General features: G+C 45.0%; 1 protein-coding gene across 1 annotated transcript in view; it reads left to right on the forward strand.

Moving 5' to 3' along the window:
• Window positions 1-19,755, forward strand: part of NOTCH2 (notch receptor 2) — a 93,860-nt gene that overhangs the window by 60,882 nt on the left and 13,223 nt on the right. Inside the window, exons 17-25 of the mRNA XM_054285592.1 lie at window positions 1,845-2,073; window positions 5,478-5,679; window positions 8,661-8,814; window positions 10,366-10,550; window positions 11,299-11,431; window positions 14,277-14,522; window positions 17,088-17,200; window positions 17,729-18,258; window positions 18,963-19,310. Coding sequence (XP_054141567.1) covers window positions 1,845-2,073; window positions 5,478-5,679; window positions 8,661-8,814; window positions 10,366-10,550; window positions 11,299-11,431; window positions 14,277-14,522; window positions 17,088-17,200; window positions 17,729-18,258; window positions 18,963-19,310 — 2,140 coding nt within the window. The remainder of the gene's footprint in view (window positions 1-1,844; window positions 2,074-5,477; window positions 5,680-8,660; window positions 8,815-10,365; window positions 10,551-11,298; window positions 11,432-14,276; window positions 14,523-17,087; window positions 17,201-17,728; window positions 18,259-18,962; window positions 19,311-19,755) is intronic.

Here is a 19,755-nt window from a genome sequence, read left to right on the forward strand (position 1 = left end):
TGCCAGGGGTCTTGCTTTGAATGTGCTTTTTCTCTGCAGTAGTCAAATGACCTTTAAATGGATGCAGGTGTGTCTCATAATACAAATTCTTAACATGTGAGCATGTTTCTCAATCAATAAATGAGCTTTAATTACCTTTCACATTTCTTTTCTTCATTTCCCAGTATTGAAATGAAGGTTTGATAAAGCACTTTTCAAACATCAACAGAGTTAGCTTATGGTACTTGTGATAAACTGCAAATTTTTGGTGGATTCTATTTGCATTTTCCAGTTCATATTTTAGTAGTACTTAAAGGTAGTCCTAAATCCAAAATAAGGCTCAGTAACCTATTTTTCAACCCCCTTGCTTTCTCCCTTTTTCCTCCCCCCTCCCAGTTTCCCTCTCTGCCTCCATATATTAGGCTTTTGCTCTGTGGAATGCAGAGTGGAAAAGGAATCTGGCTTCAGGAATGTGGGTCTTAAATCCAAAACTGGAAGGAGAAAAGCAGGAAGAAATTACTGAAAGGCAGAAACCTTTCAGGCAGATTGGTGCTTGTGGAAGCAGAAGGAATACAGTAGTAGGAGGTGGCTTAGACCAAAAAACAGTAAAACAGTGGTATGCAAGTAGCAAGAGCATGGCAGAGATAAGGAAAACATCAAGAAATGCAGTGATTGAGGAGAATCCTTGGTGGTGCAGGAGTTAGTGAGCTTTTCTGGCAGCCTTTCCCCAGCCAGTCTGTGATGCTGGGAGAAATGTCAAGTGCTCAGTAGTGCATAAGTGCTCACGTGTGTGCTCATATACACATACAGGTTTGATTTGACTGCACTGCTTTCATGCTGAAAATTAAGCACACAAGTTCTCTCTTGTGTTGAGAGAGAATGTGCTGAGTTCTCTGATGAATAAAACTTGGTAGGGAAGAAGAAACAGTTGCTGCTGTTTTTATTGTATCAGTAGGCATCTGTCACAAAAGCAGCATTTGAATTTTTAACCAAGAGGCTTTGGGTTTTGGTTGAACAAATTCCAGCAGAGAAACCTTTAGGCCCTGAAGGTTGGCCTTGATCCACAGCTCCTTGTGAATTTCTGATTGATAATGCTTTGCAGTTACCTCTTCCATAACGTGGCTGAGAGAAACCTGTCAGTCCTCTGTCCCACTCTGGGCTGTGTGGCCCCTTTTTTCCATACAAACAGTTGCTCTAGGCCTGGCCTTTCACTGTTCTTGGTTTTTGTGTTGCTGAAATGAGGTATTAAAGTCTCTTTTTTCCCAGCCCTGCGACCAAAGAAGAAGTTGAAGTTCTTCAGCTCTGATTTTCAGGGTTGATTATTTTCTCTTATCTGTTCCATTCTTTCTCTGACCTTCTGAGCTCTGTCCAGCAGGTCGGGTTGTGGCACAGTCCCTGCCCTTGGGGTGGTGTTGGCTTTTTATACTAAGAACTACGTGTACTTTATTTACAATAATTTTCCAATACCTATCACCTATGTTAGACACTCTGTCTCTACTCTAAACCAATCAAACAGTGTCACCATCAGAGCAGAATATGGAGGAAAAGAAGAACAAGGACAGGACATGCCCAGATTCTTCCATCTTGCCTCTTGAACCCCCATTCTAAATCCCCAAAATTCTACTTTTTCACCCTGTGACAAATTCACTATCATTCTACTCAAACTCTTGTGGCTTGTAAACCTTCACACAAAGTTAGTAATTGTTTCCATGGGCTAAAATGAAAGGCACAGGTGTTTGTGACTCTGTGCCAAGGTCTCTGAGCCCCCTGCCAGGGTCTGGAATCACCCAGGGCAGCCAGAGGGATGTCCTGGGTTCTGACACGCTGTCACCCATTTTAACACTGCTGTGGTGCTTCTGTCCCAGACCCCTGCCAGAACGGAGCCTCGTGCGTGGATGGGATAAACTCCTTCTCGTGCATCTGCCTGCCTGGATTTCACGGGGACAAGTGTCAGACAGACACCAACGAGTGCCTGAGTGAGCCCTGCAGGAACGGGGGCACCTGCACCCACTACGTCAACAGCTACACCTGCAGGTGCCCGCCGGGCTTCGAGGGCACCAACTGCGAGAGCAACATCGACGAGTGCACCGACAGGTGAGGCACTGCCCCATCCCGCTGCTCCTGCCCCGTGCCTGCTGCTCCTGCCCCATCCTGCTGCTCCTGCCCCATCCCGCTGCTCCTGCCCCCATCCCGCTGCTCCTGCCCCCATCCCGCTGCTCCTGCCCCCATCCCGCTGCTCCTGCCCCCATCCCGCTGCTCCTGCCCCCAGCCCACTGCTCCTGCCCCCAGCCAGTCTCTCGGGCTCTCTGTGGTCACAATGACCCTGTGGTGTTAGAGAGTCTCTTTTTCCCAGCCCTGAGATTGAAGAGGAACTCAGGATTCCTCAGCTGTGGTTTTCAAGGTTGTTTATTCTCTGTTATGCATTACATTCTTTTCCTGACCTGCTGAGGTCTGTCCAGCAGGTCAGTCTGTGGCACGCTGACCACGCCTGAGGCAGTATTATCTTTCTGTACTAAAAACTGTCTGTACATTATTTACAATAATTTTCCAATACCTGTCACCTGTGTTAGACAGAGTGTTTCTACTCTAAACCAATCCAAAGTGCCACCATCACACAGAAGATGGAGGCCAAGAAGAAGAAAGAGAAAGGACAAGGCACACCCAAATCTCTCCATCTTGGCTGCTGAACCCCCATTCTAAATCCCCAAAATTCTACTTTTTCACCCTGTGACAAATTAACTATCATTCTACTCAAACTCTCGTGCCTTGTAAATCCTCACATCAAGTTGGTAATTGTTCCCATGGGCTAAAATCAAAGGCACAGGTGTTTGTGACTCTGTGCCAAGGTCTCTGAGCCCCTTGCCAGGGTCTTGAGCCCTCCAGGGCAGCCAGAGCAATGCCCTGGGTTCTGACACCAGTCCTGCTCAGGAGCAGCTTCTAACCAGGGCAGTTCTCCTTTCCTCCATTTGTTACAGGCATACTTGTGATTCTTGCAAGGAAAGCTGGCTTAGCTGAAGCACAGTTGTCTGGTCCTCTGTTTCTTCTAACATTCTTCCAACAGCTCCATTACAGCATGAATGTGACAGTGTTTAACAAAAGTTAAAACAGTTAAGGATGCTAACTTATTGAAATATAAATAATTCATATTTTTGCAAGACCACTATCACATAGGGGAGGGGAAATAATTGGTCATGAATGGTTGCTCTGTTGAGAAATACAAAAGCTGCGAAAATGGAAGCAATGACCAGCTTAGAAAAGCAGCAAAAATAAATTAGCCCTGAGTTGTTGACAACAAATAATATGAAGAAGAAACCAAGAGAAACACTAAATCCACTAAATTCTGTGTTGGAAAGATTTAATCATCGGAGATCTTTTAATGCTTGCAAACAAAAAAGGGATGTGCTTTAGCAGTATCAAGATAAAACCTGAGGTCATTCTAAAGGGGGAGGTGTGGAACTGTGTTAAAATGCTCAACAGCTGGTCCTCATATAAATGTTAAGAGATCTTTGAGAGTTAAACATGTGATTCCATCATCTGCCTGCATATTTATTTTAAGCTTTGTTAGGATTGATGTAACTTCAGGTTCTCAATGGGAAAAAATTCTAACAATTTCTTTAAAACTTTCAGTGGTTAAAAAACTAATTAGAAGTACTCTGTTCTAGTCTAGCTACCAGAGACAAAGTATGCAAAACTCTAGGTTTTCTCAAGTGTTTTCTGCACAAATACAGAAGATCTTTCCTATCTTTCATAAAATTGCATTTGAGGAGGAGGAGGTATTTTAATATCTTTTTCTTAAGAGCAGGATTGTGTCACTGTTCAGGGTGTGTTTAATTTGCACAACAGTTGTTGAATCAAGTGGAGTATGCTGGGTGTTGCAGCAGAGCTCCTGGCTCTTCCTTGAGGTTCATCCTGTTTTTGTTGTTGTTATCAGCCAGGGCAGGAACCAGTCTTGCAGGTATGAATTAAGGATGTAGCAATTTCCAACGCTCTGCCAAGCTGAACCAGTCACACCTTCCCAACCAAAATTACTGAGCTGTGGTGGTTGGCTGATTTGAATTTGGGTCAAGTGATTCTTCCTGGTGTTGTGTGAGAAGCTGCCTGTGAGAGAGTGCCCTCTCCTTTGGGTACCTGGTTTCAGTGGAACACACCAGGGGATTGGCAGCTCCTCTGTCTCCCCAGGAGTGGAAATGGCACTTTGCTCTCCCTGTAAAAGAGAATTCAGCCCCCAAGACAGAGGAGTTCTCTGATGAGCAGTTTAGAGTTTGATGAGTAGGGTAATGCTGGCATCTCTGCTGGCATCACAGTTGGAATTTTGACATTTAAAACTTGTTTCCCTGCACTGGGGGTTCAGGGATCTGAGTCAGGGGCTCCTCTGGTGGAAATACCCTTTGAGGGCACAAAGCAGGTAGCAGGCATGAATTTGGCTTGTGTGCTTTATCAAATTGATTATCTCAACTCTGATCTAGCATTTTTCTCAGAGGGGCAGGAGTTCCTTTACAAAGAAAACTGAGTCAATTTTGCATGAGTCAATTCCCCAAACTTTCCCAGTCCCTTCTCCTTAGGACACCTAATCTGGCAGAATTTCATATGATCAGAAGATTGGGGGGGAGGGGGTAATTCCTTTGATCTGAATTCTGCCAGGGCATGTATGAGCAGTTTTACAAATCAGGACTTAAGATTCTCATGAGAAGAGAGGGAAGGGATTTAGCAATACCAATACTTTCACATAATTTCAGTGAAGAACATGCTTGTGTTTTGCATGTTGTATGAACTTTTTCCTTGAGAAACCATACCCCTGATTCCTTTGAAGATTTTTTTTTTTTTAAGGGCAAATTGTTTTGTTTCTCATAATTTGTAATACAATTGCAATTTGTAATAAAATGTATCAGTTTGAGCAAGCCACATGAGGTGGTGTTTGTGGTCACATTGGAGCTGGGAAGATTACATTAAATTAGTTGCCTCCATCACTAATGACTCATTAAAACCCTGCTTTACTTTCTTGTTCTGCTGAGGTAAAAGTGAGCTGGAGGCTGAGCTGGAATTCCCTACGATTGTTGTTTTCTGCTTGATGCTTCTTCAGCCAGAAGTTAGCAGGGATCAAAAGATCCTGTTATCTGCTTTTCTCCTTTATTTCAGTCATGTTTTGTTGCTATAGGACATGAAAGAACACAAGCACACACTGCTGCTCTCAAGGTGAAGAAAAAAAGGAAGTTTATTTTCTGACTCTAACATTTATAGTTTTCTAAAAGTGACAGTGGGTTGGAGGGTGACAGTGCCACCCCTCCAATGACACTGGACAAACCAACAGTCCATCAAATTTCTCCTCCTCCATAAAGAAATGCAAAACAATGAGTTATTTACATAAAGCGTGTGAGAAAGTTCATTACAAGAACGTCAGCATCAGAAGGCTTGGAAAATCTTAAAAAACCAGGGCAACAGTGTTTATGTTCCCTAATTGCCCTTTGTCTCAGCTTACCTTTGCCGCTCCTCCCTTGCAGCTCCTGTTTCAATGGAGGCACTTGTGTGGATGGGATCAATTCCTTCACCTGCCAGTGCCCCCTGGGCTTCACGGGCCCCTTCTGCCTGACGGAAATCAACGAGTGTGACTCCCACCCCTGCCTCAACAGGGGCACCTGCGTGGACAGCCTGGGCACATACAGGTGCATCTGTCCCCTGGGCTACACTGGCAAGAACTGCAAGGTGGGTGACTTCTGGTGGCGTTGTCCTTTGAGCTGTCCAGCAGCAGAGGTGGCAAGGGAGAGGTGTGGGGTGCCAAACGTGGCTGAGCTGTTCCTCCTTCAGTCATGCTTGGCCCATTAGATGCCCCTGTTCAAAACTGGAAATCATAGAATGGGCTGGAAGAAACCTTAAAGATCGTCTGGTTCCACTCCCTGTCTATGTGCAAGGAGGAGAAGAGTGGTTATTTATGAGAACAGGTGTCGCTGGAACTTTCTAGATTAGTTTTCTTCAATGAAAACCAGCTGTCACCCTGGAAAATGGCTCCATTTCATTCAAAGCATAAAATTGTCCTGATTGAAGACAGAGTCCTGTATTTAAAAAAAACAACTAAACAAACCAGCAAACAAGCATAAAACACAGAATATCAGTCTGATTAGCAGGATTTAGATTTAATGGTTTAAATTGTCCTGATTGAAGACAGAGTCCTGTATTTAAAAAAAACCAACTAAACAAACCAGCAAACAAGCACAAAACACAGAATATCAGTCTGATTAGCAGGGTTTGGATTTAATGGTTCATTTTTTGCAGGTAAATTTTATTCAGGGTTGATTGTAAATTTTTTTTCATGAAAAGCTAGAAAATGTTTTGGGGCAGTAAATGACGTGCCTGTCCTATTCACAACCTCAGTAAAATCTCCAGCCTTGCTTGCACATTTAGGTTCAGGCAGTTTCCAGTTTTCCACAGGAGCTGCAAACCCTGTATGCTGTAAATGACTGACTAGTGCCTATTAAAAACTCTAACTTGGCATGGCACAGTGGAAACAGAGTGACGTTTTTCAAATCTGAATTCTTTTTGATTCTGTTCTTATCAAAACAGCAAGAATGACTTGAGACTATTTTTGCTTTTGGAATGGTAAACTCTGTATTGGCCTCCTTTACCACCAGTTTTGAGTGCTGCCGTTAAAAAAAAAAAAACAAACAACAAAAACTCTGAATTTCTTAAATTGCTGGAAAACACTACAATTTTGTAAGAATTTTGCAGCTCTCTTTGGTGCCAGCACGTCTTTGTAAAGCAGGGAGTGTTGGAAAGAAGCATTTTAGTGGCAGCGGGGGAGGTGCTTTTTCAGAAGTATGTTGCTAGACATTAAATTGTCAGGCCTGCTTCTAGGTATTGCTAATGGAGGAAGTGAATGCAAAGTAATGAAGTGATAGAGAAAAGCAGCCCCTCTGCTCCCCTCATTATGCATTCTGGGCACACCGCTCCAACCTCATCGGGAGAATTAGCATTGAGAGGGATCCTGAAGTGCTGTGGAGTTCAGCAGTTCCTCTTCTGTTATGTTTGCTTTGTTTTTACTGGAGAAAAGGATTAATGTTCCTTTCCCCAAATTAAAATGCTGTGGATTCTCAGAAGGTCTGCTTTATGTTCAGAGAAGCCTGATTGTAATGTATTACCCGTTTTATGCAAGGAACCAGAACTTTCTAAATTTAGATAAGTACTCCTCAAAGCGGTATTGAGGAGATTTATAGATTACAGCTACACTGTAGTTCTTGTCTTAGTGGTAAACTGGCTTGACCTAATTAGCAAAGCTAAATAAGCAGGACAAAATCAGACAATGATTCATAAGTTTTAGAATTTGCATGTAAAACAGTCAGCTACTCATTACAAATGCAGAAGCAAGAGGCTCGGTGTTTTTTCTTCTTCACGCTCAACTACATGTGATAAAACTTAATTCCAAGTTTCCTTTTGGTTGCCTGTGAAAGCACAGATTTTTTTTTTTCTTTTTTTTTTACTTTAATCTTTGTGAGGAGACAGTTTGCATCTGAAAAGCAGAACTTTCTGCAATTGAAATTGCATTTTACAGCCAAAATTCTGGGCTACTCACTTTAAAAACCTCACCCTTCCTCAAGTCAGCTTGAAATCAATCAAATAGCTGTATTAATTTCAAGATGAGATGCTTAAAAAGGAAATTATGGTTAGTGGCTGGTTTATATTACGTCAGACAGTTATTTTGGGTCTTCACTTTCATATGATGATTTGCTGAGTTTTAGACTCTTTGTTTCTATATGAGAAATCAAGAAAAGCAATATACTTTGGCCCATCTTCAGTTCATAAAACTGTTGTGGGTTTCAGTTGAATCTTGGAAGACACAAAAAGTCAGAGAGACCACAGTGCAGCAAGTAGGGCCAAAAGGAGGTATGGTGAGCTAATGATAGAAAGGAAAAGTATGGATCAGAATGTGGAACACATCTGGCATGCTCAGAAAGCAGTGAAGATGGGGGGAGTTTGGGAGAATAGCTGGAAGCCTCCTGCTACCATGGAGCTAGAAAGCCAGTCTGAGAAAAAACCCAATTTTCTCAAACTGAGCCAGTCAAAGATCCAACTTCATGGTGAGGTGTGAGGATTGTGAAATAATGCTGCCACCTGGGGTTTGTTCCTCTGTTCACTTGCATTTTGCCAGGCATATGAGACTGTCAGCAGAGTACCTGGCTTAGCTTGGGAAGGACTGTTCTGCCCTTTCCAGTGCCACAGGTGTGACACTGTTCACAGGGGTCTTAGGATGAGGGAAGAGATGAGGATCTCCATATTTCAGAAGGCTTGATTTATTATTTTATGATATATATTACATTAAAACTATACTAAAAGAATAGAAGAAAAGGTTTCTCAGAAGGCTGGCTAAGCTAAGAAAAGAATGAATAACGAAGGTTTGTGGCTTGGACAGAGAGAGAGCTAGCTGTGCCATGATTGGCCATTAATCACAGACATCCACATGAGACCAATCACAGATGCACCTGATGCATTCCACAGCAGCAGATAATCATTGTTTACATTTTGTCCCTGAGGCCTCACAGCTTCTCAGGAAGAAAAAATCCCAAGGAAAAGATTTTCATAGAAAGATGCCTGCGTCACACATGGATCCCGTATTGCAGAGCTCCCTTTCCTTGCATCTTGACTTGTTCTCTGAGTGCCTGTGCCGTGTTTCACGTGGGTTGCTTGCCCTGCAGACCCTGGTGGACCTGTGCAGCAAGTCTCCCTGCAAGAACAAGGGCACGTGTGTGCAGACCCTGGCGCAGACGCGCTGCGTGTGCCCGCCCAGCTGGACCGGCGCCTACTGCGACGTGCCCAGCGTCTCGTGCCAGGTGGCAGCTTCACAGAGAGGTAAACCAGCATCCTCTGGCCTTCAGCAGCTCTGGGCCCAGGCACCTCCTTCCCCCCTGCTCCCAGAGAGCTTTGCCTGCAGCCGGTCACTTCTCGAGTAAAGACACTCTCTGCAGCTCTGGTGTGCTTGGGAGTCAAGGCTTCCTTGGTTCTCCCCATCACAAAAATGTCAGAAAGGAAGAATTAAATACTTCATGGGGTCTGAGTTTCAGCAGTGCTGTTTTACATGGACTGTCTTTTTGGAAAATGCATCAGGTCTTCATGCTAAACCCCAGGTTTCTGCTAAACCGCAGGCAGGCCAGGGGTGAAGGCGGTCCCCTTCTACAAGAAAGGCATCTTGGAACTCATGATAAGTATTTTTGCAGAGAATACTGATTACCAAGTGCACTATTTAGCCTTATAGGTTATACTATGGCTCCTCAAACTAATAATTTTCTACTTCAGATGATGTATATGTAAAGGATTTGGTTTTAAAGTGAACTTTGTCTGGCAACATGGCCTGTAGCCCAGGCAGATGAACACTGTCAGGCCACTTTTGTGCAGGAAATCCAGACAAGCAGATTAAGTGTCAAAGGAGAAAGTATAGGAGCTTTACACCTTTCTGGGGACATTCTAGGTACAAACACTGAACCTTTGTAGACCAGCAATAGTATTTCAGATATGTACTCACCAGCCAGTGCTAAAGTAACACAGCAGTACAAATACTTCATGCCAGTATTGAATCCAGCAATCCAAAGAGAACAGAGCCTGACTTCATTTGTAAGCCAGTTTTGGTTCTGATCCACTGTAATTTAAGGAGTAACTCTTCAATTTAAAAGTTGCAACTCTTCAATTTGTTGGGCCTACCCATATCCATTCCTGTCTGAGCCACCCGCACTGGCAGCAATCGTGTTTTATGTGTGTGAAAAACGCCAATCACTTGTTTTTAAAATTTTAAAAGTTGAATAGTAATAAAATGGTTATAAAAATAGTAATACAATTACAGTAACAATAATTTGGACAATTTGAATTAGGACAATATGAGACAACAAATACAAAGAGTTATGGACAGTCCGGGTACCTTTTTCTGGGCAAAATAAGCCCAAAAAAGGACCCACATTAACAGAGGATTAACCCTTAAAAACAACAGCCTGTGGCACATTGATACACCTCATCCATGATGCATAAATTCCATTCGAACACAGGATTCTGTCTGGGCAGTATCAGCTTCTTCCTCTGAATCCTAACAGCGCCTTAGAGGTGGGAAGAAGTTCATTTCTCCTGATAAAGGAGCAATAAATTCTCTTTCTCTGCAAGATTGAGGTGTCCTGTGGCTGCTATCTCACTGTGAGTCCTTTCTTTAAAAAAAGTATCCTACATAGCACAGTTTCTATTTTAACAATTTTTATAACCTAAAACTATATTTAACACATTACTTAAGAGAATTAATACAGCACTTCTTTCTAACACGACACATATAATATTCACTTTAATATTTGTGAAAATATTAAAAATCGCAAAATACCTGCATTTTTCACGCGTGTTTGCTCGCTCGTTTCAACCCTGCTCCAGGAGTCCCCGTGGACCAGCTGTGCCAGCACTCTGGTCACTGCCTCAACGTGGGGAGCAGCCACCACTGCCAGTGCCAGGTGGGCTACACGGGCAGCTACTGCGAGGTGCAGCTGGATGAGTGCGAGTCCAGCCCCTGCCAGAACGGAGCCACCTGCAGGGACCACCTGGGCGGATACCACTGCCAGGTACCGGGGGGCAGTGGGCAGCAAAGGCACCTGCAGCAATCACAAACACCTGCAACCGGTGGGGAGTGCCTTCAAATAGGTGATAAAAGCACCTGGAAGGAGTTTTTAATGTGGCTGTAGCAAAAGCAGTGCTCCTGAGAGGTTTTTAAGAGTGAGTTAGGAGGTGTGGTTGGAAGGAGCTGTGGTTGATGAGCATTTGAACTCTTTGTGACATTGGAGAGGGTGCTCTAATCTTTTTGCCTGAGGTGTGGTTTATATTAAAATATTTGTAAAATAAAATAAAGGAATATTTTGTTTTCCCTGTTGGGTGGGCAAAGTAGCCCTTGCCTCCCAGGGTGGGAGATACTTTCCACTGCTTTCTATTTCCTGACACTGATGCAGAGAGCAGTGAAGACCATGACATTGCTGTGTATCAACCTCCCTAAGCTTTTGGGAATGGTAGAACACTTTGGAAGCTCATGTCCAGAGGGAAAGGATGAGTTTTATGTAAACCTTAAGCCAAAACTACTAAGCCAGCTTTGGTGCTGGAGGGCATCGGGATTTGATCTGCTGCGTTTTGCAGCAGTCGAATCACTTGAATTCCAATTTGCAGTGCCCTGTTAGGTGTCTCATGGTCGAGTTGTGTGTTTAAGCTGCTTGTCCAGCTGCAAAGGCAGGCCTGATGTGCCCCACTGAGGGCTCCTGTGTCAGTGTTGGGCTTTCTGAGCTGTCTGCTAGAAACCATTGACGCTTTTTTCTGTGCCCGCAGTGTGTGCCCGGATACCAGGGGGTCAACTGCGAGTACGAGGTGGATGAGTGCCAGTTCCAGCCCTGCCAGAACGGAGGGACCTGCATCGACCTGGTCAACCACTTCAAGTGCTCCTGCCCGCCAGGAACCCGGGGTAGGCAGCTCAGCAATTAAGTGAATGTTGCAAAGGGGGAATTTTCCTCTCTGGCTGCTGGTTTCACCAGACACAGTTTAAAGGGAATGCATTCTGCTCTTTGAAGAATGTTCCCAAAGTACACTGCATCCCTTGGGATGCATATTTTCTCTTTAAAAATAAATGCTGGTTTTTTCCCTCCCTTTTAGTTTTTTTTTTCTTTTAAAGGAATAGGTCGTGGCAGTGTCCCTTGGGAATGTAGAGCCATCTTTGGCAATGTGGATGCAGGAGATTGCTGTTAAGCTCTCTCCCAAAACTTATCTGTTTTGATACAGTAAATCCAAGGTTTCTTTTTGGCTAAGGTGCTATGAAATAAGTAGGAGACTTTCTTAGTTTTTGTATAACTTCCAATATCCTATACTTGCTTGAATTTTTGCCCTTCATTGTCCTCTGTCCTGGAGTCTTTTGTGGAAAAGAAGCTGAGTGACTACTCTAGGCTACCCTAAACTATTTCAGCATATTTGAGCTCCTTTATTAAAAGTTCCATTTGGGGGAAAAAAGTTGACAAAGAAAAGAAAATAAAAGTAGTCCACAGTTTATATCAGTAGTTTTCAGTAAGCATGATTCCACAGGCTATTTATTGTCAGGTTTCTTAAAACCTAGTCTTCCCTTTTATATCTTACCTATGAACCTGACTTCTACCTTTGAAAATACTCAGAATTTAACATTTTAACCTATCAGTAAATGCTTTATCAATGTATGTTCTTTTTTAAGCTTATTTCTCAAGTCAGAGCAATGTAAAAATTTTAACTAAACTTTTTCTTTCTGAAATGTGTCATCTCAATGTTGGCAAAATCTTCAGATGTCAGATGGAACTAAATTCTTGTTTCATAAAGCAAATTTAAGTACAACTATAAAAGAATATATTTGCCTCTTGCCCACTCCTATCACCAGTTCATTCACTTTAGTGTGGCTCTCCCCACTCTGGATAAGTGTTTATTTCACTGTAAATCATTGCACTACCCATTCTTCATGTATTGTTCTCCATATTATTCTTCAATTTTAAAAAAAAGGACAAAAAAAGTGCAATAAAACAAAAGCAGAAACAAACCTGCTTTTTAGGTCTCTACATCCAAGAGTGTATTTAGGTACCAGTACCTGCATTGCCAGAATTTCTGTATTCCACTAAATCCCCCACCATCCTTTGAGAGGTTCTGAGTGTACTGCTTTTAATCCTTCAGTCTTTCTTTGTTGAGATTAATTACTTTCTGGATGTGGCATTTTTGTTGGGGTTTTTTTGGGGTTTTTTTTGTAAATGAAAGGAGTTGGAGGAGACTTGATACCATTATTTAGGATAGTAAAGCTTAGCTTTAGTCCCTGGCCCAGTTTGTAATTAGTACTTTACTGATACCAGTATAAGCATCCCCCATGTTTAGGGGAAGGATTTTGCTTGCTCTGGGTGGAACAACAGCAATAAACTTGCTCAGCTTCCCCTCTCTGCCCTTGTGCAGTGAAAGCAGAACCAGCACCAGACCTTGTCCCTTGAGAGGAAATCCCACAGGGTGGAGAAGAAATTGCTCTCCCTGGCTCACAGCTGCTTTTTTTGTTGGTGTGCTGTTGCTTGTTTTAATGCTTGTTTAAATGCTCTTTGCCCAGGTCCAGGGGAGCCTGGTGGCAACTTGTGGCTGTCAAGGCCAGCACGGGGCTCCCAGGCTCTGCTCAGTCTCAGGGCTAAATCAAGTGCATCTTTTTTGGGCTTGGTTTGGTTTTGTGTTTTTAATTATGCCCTTAAATTCAGTCAAGTATGAAAGCTGCCAAATACCAGGACAGCTTAGCACTGAGGACAGCCTGGATGTAAAACACATGTGCCCTAAGCCTGCTCTGAAGCTGGCTGTCTGCAGAGGGTGTGGGATTAAATGGTGTGTATTAAACTGGGATCTTTACCTGCTTATTTCAGGGACTGTGTGTGACATGGCCTTAAAACTTGATGAGCAGTGTAGGTGATGCCTACTGGAACAGAGGCTGGGCAGAGTTAAAGGAATGAAGTAGGGATTTATTAAAGGAATAAAGCAGGGATTTATTAAAGGCCTTCACAGGATACACCTTGGGCAGTACCAGAGCCCAGCTGTGGCTATACCCGAGATGGACCCTGGGTCAGGAGTTCTCACACTTTTCTAAGTTTTGGTCCATTTCCATCTTGGGATTCCTTGTCCAATTCCAGCCACAGGTTGTGCAGTCCCACCCTCCCATTTGCTCTCCTCCATTTCCTGTTGTTGGCACTTTCTGGGCCTGAAGCTGCAGTGGTGCCCTTGGTCGTGGGGCTGGAAAAGGATTGTTCTGTGTGACTGAGCTGTGAGGAGAACCTGCCAACACTTTATATGGAGTTCAGAGTTATACACAAATACAGAACAGAATCTGGAAAATATGAAGGCTCAAACTTAAAGCATCATAGGGAAAAGCCTGGCCAGGGCTACACTCAAGATGGACCCTGGGTCACAAGTTTTCACAATTTTATAAGTTCTGGTCCATTTCCGTCTTGGGGTTAATTGCTCAATTCTAGCTCCAGGTTATGCAGTCCCATCCTCTCAGTTTTCTCTCCTCCATTCCCTGTTGTTGGCACTTTTTGGGCCTTTTGGACCTTTTTGTTGTTTGCACTTTTTAGGCCTGAAGCTGCAGTGGTGTCCTTGGTCCTGGGGCTGGAAAAGGATTGTTCTGTGTGACTGAGCTGTGAGGAGAACTGCTGACAGATTTTAAGAAGTTCAGAGTTATAAACTAATGCAGTACAGAACCTTTAAGGCAAACTTAAGGCATCCCAGGGAAGGCAGCCGTGTCACTGTGTCCCCAAGCTGTCCCTCTGTCCCGGCAGGCCGGCTGTGTGAGGAGAACGTGGATGACTGCATCTCGGACTCGGGGGCTCCGCGCTGCTTCAACGGGGGGCAGTGCATCGACCAGATCGGGGGCTTCAGCTGCCTGTGCCCCCAGGGCTTCGCGGGGGAGCGCTGCGAGGGCGACATCAACGAGTGCCTCTCCAACCCCTGCAACCCGCGCGGGAGCCTGGACTGCGTGCAGCTCACCAACGACTACAGGTGCATCTGCAGGAGCGCCTTCACTGGTGAGTAGTGCACGAGCAACGGGGGTAGCACGGTCAGGATGGATGGAGAGCAGAGATCTCTGCAGCCAGGGCGTGGAATTTGGGGTTTATTGCACAGGGCCTGGGTGCAGGGCCCTGCTGGGAGCTGCCAGCCACAGCTCAGAGCAGGCCCGAGAGAAGAGAGGGAGAGAGAGGATGAGAGGGTAAGAGAGTGAAAGCATAAGAGAGTAAAAGGGGTAAGAGAGCCAAGTTCCCGTTACAATACCATAAATCTTCTTCTGTGCTGAATATTCTAATTCTCACTAACCAATTTAGTACAATATACAAATCCTATAATCTTATAGGCATTTACACACAGCCTATAAGAATCATTACATTACCATACTGTGTTACATTTTAAACCCTAAAAACTCCTCTTTGGGCCCCTTCTGCCAAGCTGTGGGGTCTGCTCTGACCCTTGGGCCTGTCTGCAAGCAGAGGGTGTTGTTCCATCAAAAGGGGATCACCTTCAGCCAGCCACACCATGGTTTTCCAGTTGTCCCCTAACTGAGGTATCTTGAAGCTTGCTTTCATTTCAATCTCACTTATAGTTTCTATATTCTCAAAATCTTGTGCCAGACAGTCATATTTATAAGGCTTTCCTGTTTCATCTTGCCCACCAAGTAGTCATCAACATGCATTCCATTTCATGGCAGGATCTTGAGAAATGGTGGTTCTGTCCCTTCCTGGCAGTGCTGTTACCTGCCCACTTCTCTTCACAGTGTCTGATTGTTTCCCTACAGCATGTTTCAGTTTTTAAACCAGTCTTTCTTTTAAAACTTCCAAGAAATTTGGCTTCCAGAGCAGTCTCAGATGAAGGAATCTCCTGAGACACTTGGCCTCTAGGACTTCTCTTTCCTTGTGGTACTTTTCTTGCCTTCATAATTTCACATTTCTAATACTGAAAGTGTAACAGTTCACGTGTCAGCTTAGCTGTGACTTCTCCTTTTGCAAAGCAGCCATGTGCATTTTCTCTATAAATCATGTTGTCATAATGAGCTTTTGGCCCCCTTTTCTACTCTTAGCTGCCTTTCCTCCTTGCATTGGTGATGTGGTCAGGATGGAGTATTCTGTGCACAGACAGGCTTTACATTCCTAGCTTGGTGAGCCTTCCACAATCCAACTTTGAATCACAACTTTGCAAGAATTTCCCACTGTGCAGACTTATGTCTCACTGTCTCTAGACCTCCTCTTTGTTAGTATTGCTGCTATTCTGCTTTCTGCCTCCCACTGGGCTTAAGTTTGGTCTAATAGTCTCCAGATGTGTCTTAACTTTCAGCTTTCCATTTTCCATGTCAGTTTAACTTCTTATGCATTCAGTTTTCCTCCATTAAAATCTTTCACTTTCCCTGCTTACCAATCACCTTTCCTGCATGCTTTACCAGCAGTTTTTACTCTTATTTTTTCTTAAAGATGCTGTGATTTTCCACTGAATTTGTGAGTTTCAGCTGCAAAGAAATCACAAAGATATGTGTTTGAAGAATTCATGTAGTAGCTTTTGAATGCATTACTTATCCTGCCAACAGAAGTTCCTGAAAGAGTGATGTATGAGGGAAGTGGAGCTGGTGGGACACTGGTGCAGGCCACCAGATGGGTTTATTTTAAGCCTGTCTGTCAAGGCTGCTTTTATGAATGATGTCTCATGTGGCTTCTGACCCTCATGGAAGGGTTGCTGGATCCTGTGCTGTGGGGAGTGCAGGCCTGCTGTACCCCAGGAGGAGCAGGGAGAGCTGCTGTGTCTCAGACACGAAGTCTGTCTGGAAATGTTAGGCACAAAGGGGAAACATGTTTCCTCCTCTAGCTGTCTGTGTTCTGCACATTCCCCACTGACCCCTGTGCCTGGGAGGGGACGGGGTGGCTTTGCTGTGGTCTGTGACTGGTGGCATGCCAGAACTCTGTGGGCCATCCTGCCCTGTCTGCTCCTGTCTGCAGAGTCTTGGCTGCACATGTCTGGAGACTTCTATTAATGTTTTCCTAGGGGGTCTAAGTCATGCTGAGATCATCCCCAACTTTTAGAAGTTTGCTGTCAGCCTGACTCTGGGAGCTGCTGCAAAGCTGGTCAGTGTATCAGTGCAGTAAGATCTGTCTGGCTGATCAGCCTGAGGAGACTCTGCTTGGTTCTCCTGTTCACTTGTGGTACATCTGGTTCTGAGGGTTACAGTGTGAGTTGCCATTGGACTCATTGAGCATCTCCCAAATAGTAAGGAACTCTTAGGAACCCCCACGCTGGTGTGGTACATCACTTCCAGCCTCTGTGCCTGGCTGAATTGGGGATGACAGCAGCACCCTCTGTCTCTGTGCTGTGTTGTGTGTGTTCTTGAGGAGGCAGGCACTGCCAGCTGTCCCCAAATGCACCTTGTGGATTCTGGGGCTGTGCTCTTTTCTGCTTAGGCAGCCACATGGAGACCACCCCTCATCCAAAGGGATGCTCCCTCCCAAAGGAATGCTCAGCTGGCTGGTTATTGACAGTGTGTGTTGTGTGGTGATGGTTTGGGGTGGTCACACACACGTTTCTCTGCTCTCTCTCTCTCTCTGTGCCCTGTCCAGGCCGTCACTGTGAGAGTGTCATCGACGTGTGCCCGCGGAAGCCGTGCCAGAACGGCGGCACCTGCGCGGTGGCCAGCAACATGCCCGAGGGCTTCATCTGCCAGTGCCCCCCGGTAAGCACTGACCCCCTGCTCCCCCTGCCCTGCTGCCCCAGCCCCAGAGCCTTCTGCCTGTGCTCTCACTGCTTGCTGCAGGTGATTTACCCACATCCCTTCGTTTATCTGCTCAGCAGGGAAACACAGGGCTTCCAGCTGCCCTAGGAGAGTGATGCTGCCTGTTGCTGCCCCAAACGTGTATGGTGTTCAAGTATCACAGCTGGCTTTTTTGTCTTAAATCTACCATTGAATTACATTAGCTTAATTATATTAACTTTTTTTTCTTGCAGTCCTTTGTTTTCTGTGCTTGCTGCAAGCGTCCCCTTGTTTGTGGCTCTTCTAGACTGTTTTCAAAATGTAACCGAGCCTTGTGATTTCCTTCTTTATCCATGAGGTTAGGTCCAGAAAGTCATGGCTCCTGCAGTGAGGCTAGAGGAGTTACAGGGGAGAAAGGATTTGCACATGACACCTTGCCTCCAGCCCTCAGAGTGCTGAAGAATAGGTTTGTGGCACTGATTGTTTTGCCTTTTTTTCCCCACACTGCAGGGTTATTCTGGAGCAAAATGTGAGTTCAACAGCCACAGTACCTGTGGACAAGTGAAATGCAAGAAGGGGGAGCAGTGCATCCAAACATCTTCTGGTCCTCGGTGCTATTGCCCCAGGCTGTCTGTGGGAGAGGAATGCCAGACACACCCAGGCTGTGCCAGTGCCCCCTGCCAGAACGGGGGCAGCTGCCACCCTCATTCTCAGCCTCCCTACTATTACTGCCAGTGCCCTGCTCACACGCAGGGCAGCCACTGTGAGCAGCCCGTGACGTTGAGCCCGGAGCCCCGAAGGTGCCTGGATTCCCAGTGTGCAGAGAAAGCCAGGGATGGCTATTGTGATGAGGACTGCAACACCCACGCCTGCCAGTGGGATGGAGGCGACTGCTCCCTGACTGTGGAGGATCCTTGGGCCAACTGCTCCTCCTCCCTGCCCTGCTGGATGCTTTTCAATGGACAGTGTGACGAGTTCTGCAACACGCCCGAGTGCCTGTTTGACAACTTTGAGTGTCAGCAAAATAGCAGGACGTGCAAGTAAGGCTCGATGCTGAGAACATTTTCTCTGTGTGACTAACATAGCTCCTGCCTGTGGCTCCCTTCTCTCCCATTGTTTCTCTGGCTGTCCTTGCTGAAAGCTTGGCATCCAGCAGTTTCTGCTGCTTTGTGTACTTCTCCATTTTTGGAGTTTGTGTGCTGTGCACTAAGTCGATAACCTGAACAATGGTAATGTGTTAACCTGCTTGATGGATGTGCCCTGCTTTCCCTGGAAATGTTAATAGGAGGCATTTTGCCTTGTACTAGATTTTAAGTGTGCTGCATGCTATCCTGAATTTTTTTCCATGCCAGCAATACCTGTAGTTTAATCCCAGCTGTGCTTGCTGCCTCTGAACATGTTTTCTAGCTTGTTTGTAGCTACATTTCTTCAGTTATTTTTGACAAATCTACAGCTTTGCAGTGATGATTCTCCCTCAGCAAGGCAGGAGGTGTTAGTATCTTAGTAAACAGAAAAAGCAGCTCTCTTACACTGTTACCAGAATGAAATAATGGCTTCTTGGGATGTACTGTGCTTCCTATTTTCACCCTCTCAGGCTGCAAGCTTATCCTGGGGTTGTATCTCCTCTCCTGCTACCCTGATTATAAGCATTGCTTTACCTCAAACGATGCTGCAGAGTGTAAGACGCTGTCCCCCAGAGTGCAGATGTGCTGTGCAGAGCACAGATATGCTGTCCCTGCTGCAGGTATGACAAGTACTGCGCGGATCACTACGCGGACGGGCGCTGCGACCAGGGCTGCAACAGCGAGGAGTGCGGCTGGGACGGGCTGGACTGCGCCGGCGACAAGGCCGAGAAGCTGGCGGAGGGCACCCTCATCATCGTGGTCCTGATGCCCCCCGACGAGCTGCTGGAGGACATCCGCAGCTTCCTGCGCACCCTGGGCACGCTGCTGCACACCAACCTGAGGATCAAGCTGGACTCCAAGGGGAACCCCATGGTGTTCCCCTACTACGGGGAGAAATCGGCGGCGCGGAGCCGTCGGTCGCTCGTGGTGGTTCGCAAGCACAGGGAGCTGGAGCAAGAGGTCATTGGGTGAGTGGGTGCCTCTGTCTCCCTCTGGCCTGGTTGTGCTGGTAACTCTTGGTTGTAGTGTTTCTAGATTTTCTAGGGCTGTAGGCTGTCTTATTGTGACCGTGTTCACAGGGGTGCGAGGATGAGGGAAGACACGAGGATCTGACTCCATGTTTCAGAAGGCTTGATTTATTATTTTATGTTTTTTATATATATATATATATAAAAAAATATTAAAACTATATATATATGTATAAAATACATTATATTAAAATCTGACTCCATGTTTCAGAAGGCTTGATTTATTATTTTATATTTTATATATATAATATATTATATTAAAACTATATATATATATATATATATATATATATAAAAAATATATTATAACTATACTAAAAGGGTAGAAGAAAGGATTTCATCAGAAGGCTAGCTAAGAATAGAAAAAGAAAGAATGATAACAAAG

The sequence above is a fragment of the Melozone crissalis genome, unplaced genomic scaffold (assembly GCF_028551555.1).
Source record: "Melozone crissalis strain CALT ecotype California unplaced genomic scaffold, PUWL_Pcris_2 ptg000045l_1, whole genome shotgun sequence".
Lineage (NCBI taxonomy): Eukaryota > Metazoa > Chordata > Aves > Passeriformes > Passerellidae > Melozone > Melozone crissalis.